Source organism: Dendropsophus ebraccatus, unplaced genomic scaffold, assembly GCF_027789765.1.
Source record: "Dendropsophus ebraccatus isolate aDenEbr1 unplaced genomic scaffold, aDenEbr1.pat pat_scaffold_586_ctg1, whole genome shotgun sequence".
NCBI classification, from domain to species: domain Eukaryota; kingdom Metazoa; phylum Chordata; class Amphibia; order Anura; family Hylidae; genus Dendropsophus; species Dendropsophus ebraccatus.
In genome coordinates this window covers 524-13,493 of record NW_027210185.1, presented here as the reverse complement: position 1 = coordinate 13,493, position 12,970 = coordinate 524, and the positions used below count along the sequence as shown (strand labels likewise).

Below are 12,970 nucleotides of genomic sequence, written 5' to 3'. Positions count from 1 at the left end.
AGGACAGGGGGCAGGGAGAGAGGGAGGGCTTAGCCAACCACTTTTCCAGGCTTGTTTGAACACAGAGACCCCAACCAATCAAAACTTCTGACATGTGTCTGCGTGATAAAAGGTTTTTTTTTCTAAATCTCACGGACACACTGTTAGGAACAGAAGGGTCTGGCATTGCAACTCATCCTTATGTGCTTGAATGACGTTAAGCTGCAATACCAATAGCCATCTAATACAGGTGTTTTTTTTTTCTTGGAAAATGTAGTTGTCTTTTTGCTGTTGGTTCTTTGCTAAGTTGGGCCACATTGGGCCAAAGATTTATATGGTTTGGTACCTTTTATGTCCATAGAGACCTATTATTTCAGAGGTAGTACCTTTCCTTAGATAACTAATGGAACTGGAAACTTGACTAAAAGGAGCCAACTGGCATACACATCTGTCCTTAGCGGCTTATTTTAATGACCTTGAGATATCGGACAATTTTCTGTACTCACTATGGACATTATACACATTGTTTTCTGTGTACCCTTGTATCCTGATTATAGGTTTTCAATGTTTTTATTACAGAAATTATAAACAGTTAAAAAAAAAATAAAAAAAAGTTCCCTCTACGGTTCTGTAGCCCTTAATAGGACAAAGAGCTCATAATGTATTATGGTTCCATAATATGGCTACCCAACATCCTATAACTAGTTTGTTCATGGAAATATGCAGAAGGCATTAAAAAAAAAAAAAAAAAAAAAAGAAAGAAAACTTAAGCTATATTAATCAAACATATGGTAAAATTCCAGGTCTGGCAAGGACCACCGACCTTTCCAAAGCTGCCTTTCCCCAGGACACGTATGAAGGTGAAATCCTCAATCCCAAACTTGTACTGTGAGGACGTGTTGGAAAGAGAGTCTTCTTCAGACCCGTTCTCCGATCGGGAAGGACTGTTGTCTGAATGCTATAAAACACAATAATAGATGGTTTAACAAGTGACTTATAGTATTTATAGCTTAATAAAGCAGCGCTGAGTTTATTACTGATGTAAGCACACAAGAGGATCTGTGGTCAGTCTAAAAGACTGGGTTCTGTGCCCTGATTCTACTGCTGTTTTTACCCTCTTTTTACACCAAAAATATAGTTCCTCTAGTTTTTTACCCTCTTTTTACACCAGAGATATAGGGCCTCAACTATTTGGTTGAATATCAGCGCCTTTTCCTAAAGAGTCAGATGGGCGGGAACACAAAGACATAGCTTAGGCTGGTTTAAACAGGAACTTTATAACCACACCCCACTGAACATGGTTTGCACCCTTTTAGCCTTATATTCATGCAAAACACATTTCACATAAAAAAACTAATGAAAATCAGCTAAACTCTCTCTCCTATTCCTGTAATAAAAAAAAATACACAAACTATACAAACAACACAGTTTTAAAAGGGCACAGAAACTTTATCATTCAGTTCCACTTAACAAAAACTAGGATTACCTATACCCTATAAAATTACTAAATGGCTTCATAAACAAGTTCTTGTTCTTGTTTTAAGGCTGAATTTTCCTATTAGTTACAGCAAAGCTAGAGCAGACTGCAAAACACCAACTGCTTCCATGGTTTCAACCTGCTTGCTCTGGAATTTCCTGAACGTTAACAAGACCGTGAAAGACTGCCACCCTGTGGTCAGTCCCAAAACTGCCTTCTAGCTTATTACTATACTTTGCTCCTGATAGAGAAACTAAATCTTCCTGTAATGTCCTTTTAATGGTCCTGACATAAGGTATACAATGTTTTCTATTTCTCCGGTTGTTAACCTTTCCTTATGTGATGTCTTACCCGCGTGACAGCAATGTTCCCAGGCTGGAGACCCATTCCTGCCAAAGCGTTTGCCAGCTCCACTGAATTGACTCCGCAGTTATGAGCCACGTTGGCCTCGCATCGCTTGTGCACGTTCATTTTACACACTACAAGAAACAATACGTTTATTCATCCAGCGATACATTGCATTCCGCCAGCATTTTTCATACAACATCTGGTCAAGAAACTGCAGCGATTTGAATGTAGCAAAATTGAGGGAAATACAAAAGCATTGTTCACTACAATAATACATAATTCTCTCTGATTTTATTGTATGGTAAAGGAAATTTAAAAAATGAGGCCATTTGGCATTAAGAACAATAGAGTGCTGATGCAATATCTTCCAGTGAATGACACAGGGCTGAACAAAGCTTTAACATTTATCAGAGCGGAGGACAAGCAATGCAGAAGTTGTTTAGGGCCATTTTAACCCATTAGTGGACAAGTGCAAAGGAAAATTTTGAGCATAATTGACAGGGTCTTACTTCTTAAAGGAAATTAGAAAATTTACCTCAGGTTGTGTGTGGTATTACAACTCAGTTATATTCACCTCAATGGAAAAAAAAAACTGAAATAGCATGGTAAATGGTAAATGTAAGGCCTCAATACTGTATAATGAAACTGACTGGTATCCCATAAATTTCATTCAAGATCAATATAAGATCAACTCAATAGCATACACAAGGAGTTTATGGTGCACTAGTGTTTGGAGTAATTTAACTGTTTCCCCTGTAAATGTTAGCAAAGCTAGGGGGCAAAACTAGTCCCCATAGCAGTACCACGTGTTTGTGCATAAATCTGTCAAATCTAAATCCAAATAATAAACCTATTAAATCTTGAAAGCATAGTCTTATCTGTAGCTAGGCAGCGGGTAGTCAATAGACAATAACACGTTTCTCAGGAATATTACTATACAATGTAAACACGGAGCGACAGGAAGGCAACAGAGTCTGTTGTTGCCAGTTTTTATGAGGAAGGTATCTTTTAGATAAAACTGGGTTCACAATGCATTAAAGGACAATGCCAGGCAGGGCGATTTTTTTTAATAAAAGTCCCGGGGAGGCTGAAAGAAATAACATGCTCTCACCTTCCCGGCGTAGCACCACTCCTGGCCCCCGGGTACCCGGCAACTTCCTGGTTAGAGAGGGGACCCGGGTCGTAGCATGTCAGGGCCACTCAGTAACGGAAGCAGAGTGGCCCTAGCACGTCACGACCTGGGACCCAAACACCTTTACAAAGAAATCCTCCTTTAATACAGTTACCTAGGTGGCATACCTGAACATAGTGGACAGTGGACAGTGGACACAGGGCAGCCCTCCTGAGCAGGTCTACATAACAGGCTACAGTGCAGACCAGTCTCCCCTTAGGGTCCTATTACACGGCCCAATCATATACTGTAAATGAGTGTTGATCTGCTGCCTGCTGTACTAGCCCTAGGCCTATAAGAGACACTGTCCCAGGACTGCCCACAGCCCACAAGCATCCTTGGCCCTTTTATTACTTTTACTGAAGAATCTATGAATTAAATTTGGTTGGATTTTCTCTTATATAGTAAGTAGCTGTGCGAGTGGGGGGCAACACAGAAAGAAAATACTAACTCTGGAATAGTGTGGAGCAACCACAGAAATGCATAGTGGAAGTAGGGTGGGAGTACTAAAGGTAAAAATGTTCTGCAATATATGTAGTATATTAGTTCATAAAAGGTATTTATAAAAGGGAAGTGAAGGGAAAACGGCGGTGAGAGGGAAGTAAGCATTTTAGCATTAAAGGGGTATTCCAATCTCAACTAATATAGTTAACCTTGTAGGACTCATCAAGCTATATATTTTTTCAAATACATACATTTACCAAACTTGCCTTATCTAATATGCTGCTCTTTCCCTCCCATTGCTGACACCTTGTTGTCTTCATTACAGACCACCAGCAGTGGTCTGGGTAGTGTGTATATATAGCTAAAGTACACATATTTATACATACATGTTATACAGTATATGTACACATATCTCTATACACCTACATTATATATATATATATATATATTATATATATATATATATATATATATATATATACATACATACATACATACACACACACAAATCTATCTATGTTTTTAGAACAGAGTGGTGGTCTATAACCTAGACAGTCATCTTGTAACAATAGGAGAGAAAGAGCAGCAGCATATCAGGAGAAGTTTGGTAAATGAATGTATTTGAAAAATGTTTAACTTGACAAATCCTGCAAGTATAACTATGTCAGTTGATATGAAAATATATCTATTCAGATTCAATGCCTATAGGAGTCCATGTGTCTTCTAAATATACTCTCAGTAACCGATTGTAATTATAACTGTGGATTGACTAATTCTGGGGATTTGGTAGTGGGTAAATGAACACCCTATATTTACAAGGGAAAACTTATGGTCGACGGTTATGGTTGATAGACCGCCTGTAACGGTGAGTGTCCAATGTTAATAGATAAAACACTAAATGCCTATGGTGGCCAGACCCCTGAAATGACATACTTACTAGGGTCAATAAAACTAGTGTTAATGGCTATGGTCGACCATCAGTACCAGTTTAGTTTCAATTGTAACTAGGGAAAACTCGTGATCAATGGCTACAGCAGATGGCTCTTCTGTGGTGAGCTTCCATTATGACTAGAAAAAAATTCATATCAATGGTTACCCGTAGATGGAACCGCTGTACTAGTCACATTTACATTCTTTTCTGGTCTATGGCTACAGTACCAGCCACAGCTTTAACGGTTACTATAAGTAGCTTGTAGTCCATGACCATAGTGGTATGTGGTGGTTACCTTAGGTGTTTGGGAATTACTTTTAGATGGGGTTGTTGGTTGTCAGCTTTATGGTATGTGGAATAGTTTTTGGGTTGGATTGTCTTGTGTCTCGATTTTTCTCTGAAAGACGAACTAAATTTTCATATTTGCCAAGACAAATTGATCTCTGTAGTTTCCTTGTTTTGTTCTCTATTACTTCTGGTTCTAAATTTAAAATCCTTGTTTTTCCAACTTCAGAAAATCTTGATGACCTTTAGGGACGAAATGATATTATCAACTGTCTCAGTTCACTAGAAATATGTTTTGTTTCCGGCACATTCTCTCCAGCATGCCTTGTGCTAATACGTGCATAAATTGCTCAAAATGGATGCCAGATACCCAATAGTCACCAAGTATAATACAATCCGTAAAATAAAAGGTGAGAAATGTTAAGTGCAGGTAATGCTGGATCCTATGCTGCAGTGATATGTGATATTTACAATTTATTATTATCTGCTATGTACAGTGGCGTAGCTACAGTGAAGGTAGGGAAGGCGACTGCTATGGGGCCCCTGCATGAAGGGGGCCCGAGGAAGCCTGCCCTGCCTTCATAGTAGGTACCCCGCTCCCCCAGGGGTCCAGAGAGGAAGAGGGACCCCCACTGCACCGTTCAGCCCCCTCACGGTGAGCGGGCTGAACAGAGGAGCAGGACCTGCCAGACGGCACAGGAGAGGGATGAAGGACCTTAGGGTCACATGACCCAAAGGTCCTCAATACCTATGTGAAGATCAGCCCGGACTACAGGAGCTTTCCCAGATGGCAACAATTTCTAGTTACAAATGGGTCACAGTCAATAAAAATTGTGATTTTTACATTTTGGACCCTTGGGTGCTCCAAAAAGGGCCAGGATTTCAGTATAAAAGGGGTGTGGTTCGTGTTGTACAGAGTTCTCAGACTGTAAATGTGACTTTTTTAAAAATGTGCTACCATTTTGCACAACTTCACTCAATAGTTGACAATAAAAAAAAAGAAGTGCACTGAAAAATCTTTGCAAATTCATCATACATTACGTGACAATTAAATTTTGTGCAATGAAATTGGCATAAAGAAGTGGTGCAAGGCTGCAAAAAAGGTGTTATAAAGCTACAAATGACAAATTCAACCTACAGGGTCTTTTATTTATTTGTGTTTATTTGTGTTGTAATGATGTACAACAAAGCTATACTTACTTACTTAGGCTTTGTTAACACTACGTGAAAAACCGTCCGTTCCGTGACGCGGCCAGGTCACGGAACGGCAGGTCTCTGCAAAGATCATGCCGATGACATTTCCGGCCGCAGTGTTCTGATGAGGGCGCATCAGCACGCGCCCGCATCAGAACTCTCATAGCAAACAATGAAGCAATCGTCTGGAGCTGCTCGCTTTATTGTGTGAACTGACAGGTCTTTCTGCGGCCACAATTCACTGAATTGCGGCCCCAGAAAACTGACATGTTAGTTCTTTGCGACGCCGCATGGGAATCCCGGCCGGAGCGTATACTGAGTGTATAGAAGAATAGGCAGTGTTCCACTCCAATGGCAACAACGGCCGTACTTTTACGTAGTGTGAACATAGCCTTACTAACAAAGCTCCAGTCTCCTGAAGGCAACTTTTTAGTTTAGTGTTGGTTGAAAAACAGAGACTAAACACAGGAAGTCCCAGTCATTTGTGCGCTCACAGAGAAGTCATTTGATTGACAGATGCATTGAGCATTTGGTCTCTTTATTTCAATAAGCACAAGACTATAGGCCCTATTACACGGAATGATTATCGGCCACATTCAACTGTTACGGATGATAATTGTCCCGTGTAATAGAAGGCAACGATCAGCCAACATGAATGATGTCGGCTGATCGTTGCGGTCGTTTGTCTTTTAACATGTTGAAAGACAAACGACTGTAATAGCAACGATCTGCTGCAGTCGCTCCATGGAACAGGAGCAGCGGCAGCAGATTGCCGCTATCCTCTATGGGCTGCCCAAACGATCTAGCAATCACCTTAACATAAATCACCTCAACATAAATTGCAACCTTGCTTTATTTGACTTCCCCTTTTAATTTAGATTTTTAAAGTTTATAACGAGCCGTACACTTAAGCAACATCTACTAGCAAAACTTTATTTTTAGTCCCTGAAAACGGTAATATGAATGTCACAAACCACACACATCTTCCCAGCAACTTCTATATTAGTATTAGGTCTGTATTGGGAAGAAGAAATCACAAATAATGGCAGTGCCTAGGACCCTTTACACTTTAGACACCAACAGTGCCTTTTGTAGTGTACTACTTTTACACTGCAATCCTTGCCTCATCAGCCCCCATAAGAGAGACCCACAATGGTCACAGAATGTCGGCACCTTATAATTGTGGTCACGGAACTTGTGGGGTAAATTGATCCCGAATCTCTGTTCAAAAATCTGGAAGCAAAAAACACATTGTTATAAAACTGACATAAGTACACTGAAAAGACGACCCTAATGTTTCTACTAACAGTAGGCAGATATAAAAATGGAGAAATGAAAACCTAGATTCAATTAGAGACCTGCATAACCTTTCTTAAAGTGTTCGCCCCGGCTTTAAAAAACATGGGCCGCTTTCTTCCAGAAACAGCACTACTCAGTTTGGGTGAGATTTTGCAGCTTAGTTCTATTGACTTAAATGGAGCTGAATTGTAATACCACATACAGTACAACCTGAGGACAGGGGTGGTGCTGTATTTACAGGAAAGTAGCTGTGTCTTTTTTTTTTATAAGTACTGGATAACCCCTTTAACTCTGGAGGCAGGCTGAAACCACAAGGAAGGAAACGAATAAATAGTCAGGGATATGATATATCTTCATATGAGTTCAAGGATCTATAATAGAGAGTTCTACCTAGAGAAGCTGGTGCAGTGTCTATCATTAGGTACTTGGGGATTTTGGACTCGTCTTGAAGACTGAGACACAGGATGTGGTTTTGTAGAGAAAGATCTGGAAGCCAGGGCAGAAGAGTTAAAAATAATAGAGATACGTCACCTTTTTTTCCACTTTAGCTGAATTGTTCGTGCAAGTGCAAGCTGTGACTATCAACTGGTGGCAGCGCTTGTGAACCACACATGTGCAAACTGAGAAGAGGAAAGAGACATAAATTACACATTTAAAGTGTGACTATGTATATATCTCTGTGTATATTCTCAAGTGGGGGGGGGGACCCTCAAAATATTTTATTAGAAATATAATAAAGAACTAATGTTGGATTAGAAGTAACATGTTTGCTATGGCCATCTCTGTAGTCCTTAGCAAAACCTTTTGGATGTGGACATGTCTTGGGGCGACAGCCTGCTCAGCAATCACTGCCCATCGTGCTGTCCTGTATCAAACAGTGATTGGCTGAGCAAGCAGTCACTCCCTGAGACAAATTTGTTTTGGGAAGTGTAGGCAGGATTTTTTCCTGGAGGACACGTGTAGACTTGTAAAAGGACCCTTTAAGGCATGAGGGAGGAGGAAGATTTAGCAGGAGGTAGCTGCAAACTCTGTTCTATAGACTAAGTTTCTCAGTTTTTTTCCTCTCAAGGTGCCCCTCACAAAACTCACACTCTGTTCTATTCTACCCTATACACACACTCCGTTCAGCTCATTCAAGACAGGAAATTGCACTATAAGCAACCACAGGAGGCCACCACCAACTCTGAATACTGCAGGACTGGTTTAGTGTCAATATATTGGTAAATGTGCCGATAGAAAACTACAAGGTCAAAGTATAAAATTACTAAAAACAGACAAAACTCTGAATTCTGTGCTAATTTACTGAACTAACAAACTGAACTTTTTAGGTGTCTCTATTTCTGATACTGAGCTCCTGCACTACATAGGTTTAGGGTAGCTTCACACGTACCTGATCCGCAGCGGATTTCAGACTGCGAGTTTGCAGCGAAATCCGCTGCAGATATGTGACCCGGCCTCTTTAACCCCTGGCCACCGGCAGCCCTGGCCCGAAGCATGCATTACCTGCAGCGGTGCCGGCAGGATCCTCTGCGGATCTAGTACGTGTGAAGGCACCCTTACAGTGGAACATTCTGGCTGGCTGTAGCCACCACTAGAGGGAGCCTAGGAGTACAGTCACTCATCATAGCAGTTGGAGAGTTATTTCGCTACTGCACTCACCCAGATGTGGTTTGGTGCCTAGTGATATGGGATTCCTCAACCCCCGCAGTACAAAGGATTATAACAGAGCCCTAATATGTAAGTATTAAACAATGTTCATGGTTGTTTGACAACAGGTCTAAAATTATTTTAGTTTCCACAATATTCTGTTAGCAAACCACACCATGTAAGAAGTGGAAAGTTCCGTAGGTGTAGAGATTACTAATTGTTTCAACCTCAACCTTAGAGAGACATCTGTCACATTACTTTAGTGTCATGTCCAATACAATCACAAAGAGACATGCATCAAAGCGTTATATGTTAAAAGTCACTGTCTCCACTGAAAGGAGGGTGCAGGTCATGGTGACTAATATTCTTTGTAATTCACCATAGGGAGTACTTTGTTCTTTAGAATATAGACCATACATGTTGAAATCTTTGAGAAGACTACAGACAAACAGACTACAAAGACTGACTGAAACTCCCTATTTTCTTTTCAAAGAGGTTGTGCAGCAGCCTGGGTTTGTAGAGGTGTTGGTTATGCAGCACCTCACTGCAAAAAAAAGGGGTCCGTCATGATTAGCTAGAGAGATACCTTCAACTAGGGCCCTCTTGTTAAAGAGTTTGTAGTCAAGAGAATGGATTATCCAAAATCATACAGCTGTACAGACAATAGACCCACCACTTGTCCAAATGTATCTCTCACCATCACTAGCGAGAGATGAGGCCGATTTTTAAAATGGTGTTCTGCAGCACATTGGTTTGTATAATAATGTACAATTCCCAAGCCACAGAACCTTATTAAGATCAAAACCATTAAAGATACAATTCAAGTTCCTGCTAAGCAGAGGTTTGCCCTGTGTGTAACTAATTTAAAGTTCCCAGACTAGCAGTGACCTTTCTGACCTCTCAAATCCAGCGTTTTATGAGCCCAGACAGTCTCCAAATGGCTGGGCTGCTTCTCTGCTCACTCATCCCCTCAGTCCCTTCCCACTCCATAGGTTATAATGGACTTTGCAAACCAGTCTTCATTTTACTCCTCTGTAATGAAGACAGCTTTGCCTGATAATAAGCAGATAAGTGAGGGGGGAGGAGAGGCTCGGAAATTGCTTTTTGAGTACAGAAAGAGGCTTTTTTGCCTAATAAAACCTATAACAGAGTAAAATCTCTTGTACTATGGATTTCTGTAAAGAATCATAGGCATTGATCATTTAGAGGACAACCAGGTCCTTCTGTCCTCAGTGGTGAAACCCCGCACCATCATGGATGGTCCTAATTAATCTGTTAAGGCCCCAACTTTCTGTGTTTTGCAGCTTAAACTGGGATCAGAAAAATCGACTGTAAGACAATCCATATACTTTAACCCAACCACAGCATACACACTGCTCTGTTTACATACATGCTAGCTGCTATCCCCGACAACCTTGTTCTGTGTACACTGATCACATATTCTTCCCAGTGATTTGCATAGTGTATTTGTTTACTCAGCAAACATTCATTACTACGCACTGAAAACCGCAAGCGGGAAATCACCGTAAGCTGATCTCCGCCAACAAGTTACTGAACAAGTTTCTCATGGTGGATCATCAATTTGCACAATTCTGCTCCTAATTCTTTCTAGAATATCCTAGAAATGCTCTTATTACAGAGAAGGAGGGATACATAACTAATATGACCACCAGTAATGCTACTCCAGTGGTCATTCAGCTTTCCAAGATTCGAGACTGTACTTAAAGTGAATGTCCACCTTGAAACAGCCCCTTAAGAAAAAGGTATGGTGGTAAAGAAAAAAAAAAGCACAGGACTGATCTGGTGACATCATCAGAATGACATAAGGAAGGATTTATGATTCCATTAGACTACATTGAACAATGCAGATCATCACAGCTCCTGTAAATGAAGCACTATAGAAACTGGAATTTCCCACTGCTAGTTAAGACTCGCTTGATCTCCTTGAACTTGGTCACCTTTTACACCACAGACATGAACTTATGTGCCCTGCATTCTGCAAGAGCAGTTGACAGTCTCCAATGCTAAAGAAAGTGGAACTGGTAAAGACTGTTATAATAGTGAGCATGGATAGATAGATAGACATATCTATTCTTATCAAGTGACCTTAAAGGGGAACTCCAGGTGGAGGTTAAAAAAATTAAACTTCTGCAGATGCATAACGCATTAGTTACTTATCTATCCCAGTTTTGAAACTACCAAAAATCTATTTGTTTGGGGGTGGGGGGTTGCTCTGTTTTGTGTTTCTGTCCTTCCTGGCTTAGCATTTCCCAGAATGCAATGCTTTCCCTCATGTGACCATCACAGCCCCCACCCATTACAATCAGTAAAATTAGTGCAGCAGCTGCTTCTGGACGGTTACAGATGTTGAATCAGTCAGGGGATGGGTTATCCAGCCAAGACCCCTGTGACATCACGCCCTGCCCCCTATCTGCATCATCAGCAAACACACACAATGTGAGACAGAGGCATGGAAGATTTGTCTCCTAGGGGGGGATAGCAGTGGGAGCAGGAGACAATGTGAATTGGCACAGGGGCCATTTTTTTCACTTCCTGGATTTCTATCAGCTACCAGTGTGGCAGAACTGTACAGATACAGTACTATATTGTATAGACACTTCTATATAATGTTTAATGTACTTTTAATAGAAAACAAGGGGGTTTTTTTATTCGGAGTTCCCCTTTAAGGTGAGATGTGCACAATGTTACATTACCTTGACACTGGTATCCCTGCTTGCCAAATACGCCCCTGTAATATAGGATAGTTATAAATTATAAGCATTAAAATAATACAATTTTTATAGCATATAGGCCTAGTGCTTAAAGTGACACGGTTACCCCCTTTTTGCATTATGACTAGAGATGAGCGAACCTGGAGCATGCTCGAGTCCATCCGAACCCGAACGTTCGGCATTTGATTTGCGGGGGCTGCTGAACTTGGATAAAGCCCTAAGGCTATGTGGAAATCATGGATATAGTCATTGGCTGTATCCATGTTTTCCAGACAACCTTAGAGCTTTATCCAAGTTCAGCAGCCCCAGCTAATCAAATGCCGAAAGTTCGGGTTCGGATCGACTCGAACCCGAACCCGGTTCGCTCATCTCTAATTATGACTTCTCTACACAGGTGTAAAGGATAAAATTTAGCAGTTTACATACCTTATTTTATATCATACGTCATGGTGCTTGTTCCAGTAAAAAGTGATCTTTTATCATCAGATTGTGCAATCTGGGCAGGGCTTCGAGGGTGCCCCGTCCACAACACCACCGTTGGCCCCGCCCCGTTACATCAGTGCATAGGTCCCGTCCCTCACAACAGGCCAGCCTAGGCCTATGCAGGACGACACAGGGCCAACGGTGGTGTTGTGGGAGTGGCCAAGTGGTACTGCGGCCGTGAAGTCACGCCCAGATAACACAATCCGCAGATGATAAGAGAACACTTTTTACTGGAACAAGCACCATGACGTATAAAATAAGGTATGAAAACTGCAAAATTTTACCCTTTACACCTGTGTAGAGAAGTCATAATGCAAAAAGGGGGGGGGGGGTGGTGTAGTGTCACTTTATAGCTATCATTTCAAAGATTTTTAAAAACCTCCATGGTTTAGAGTGATGACAAGGTGGTCTTAGCATTCTCACTGCTGTTATTGATCCCCTGAATCCCCACTCCATGGTGAACAGTTACTTCACCTTTACTTTATTCCTTTGTGACATTAATACACAATGGTCTTACCCTACCCTTACTTATCTGGCCAATAGCAGCACAGAATCGCACTACTCACTAAATTATGTTAAAGTACACTATGAATTTTACATATGTGATGTAAATATCTGGCCAGCTCACATTACACAGTCACACCTACCAAATAAAGTCTTTACAATGGGAGCAGTATGTTGGTTGGCGCAGGTAGGTCGCCATAAACTTGTGTCCATTGACCTGGTGCACTCTTCTTCTCATAGCTCTTTTGTCGTTTCCTAGTAAAGTGTCTAAGCAGCCGCCCATCCCGCATTGTTCCTAATAGTAAAAGGAAATGGAACACCAATATTAGATTCCAGGAAAAAAAAAATTGTGGTGGTGAACATAACACGTTATGAGAACCTTAGATGTGGCCCCAAATTCATACAAAGGCTGCACATTTACTTTCACGTCTTGTGTCAAAGATATACAGTCAGTCTTCAATTTAGTCGATAGGAGA

At 41.0% G+C, this 12,970-nt stretch overlaps 1 protein-coding gene across 1 annotated transcript in view; it reads right to left on the bottom strand.

The window, feature by feature from the left end:
• Window positions 1-12,732, bottom strand: part of LOC138777650 (protein kinase C eta type-like) — a 53,550-nt gene extending 40,818 nt beyond the window's left edge. The window contains exons 1-6 of the mRNA XM_069956315.1: window positions 12,638-12,732; window positions 11,490-11,524; window positions 7,660-7,748; window positions 6,933-7,062; window positions 1,808-1,935; window positions 803-937 (exon numbers count right to left, since the gene is read on the bottom strand). Of these exons, the coding sequence (XP_069812416.1) occupies window positions 803-937; window positions 1,808-1,935; window positions 6,933-7,062; window positions 7,660-7,748; window positions 11,490-11,524; window positions 12,638-12,732 (612 nt within the window). The remainder of the gene's footprint in view (window positions 1-802; window positions 938-1,807; window positions 1,936-6,932; window positions 7,063-7,659; window positions 7,749-11,489; window positions 11,525-12,637) is intronic.
• Window positions 12,733-12,970: the final 238 nt, after the last annotated feature.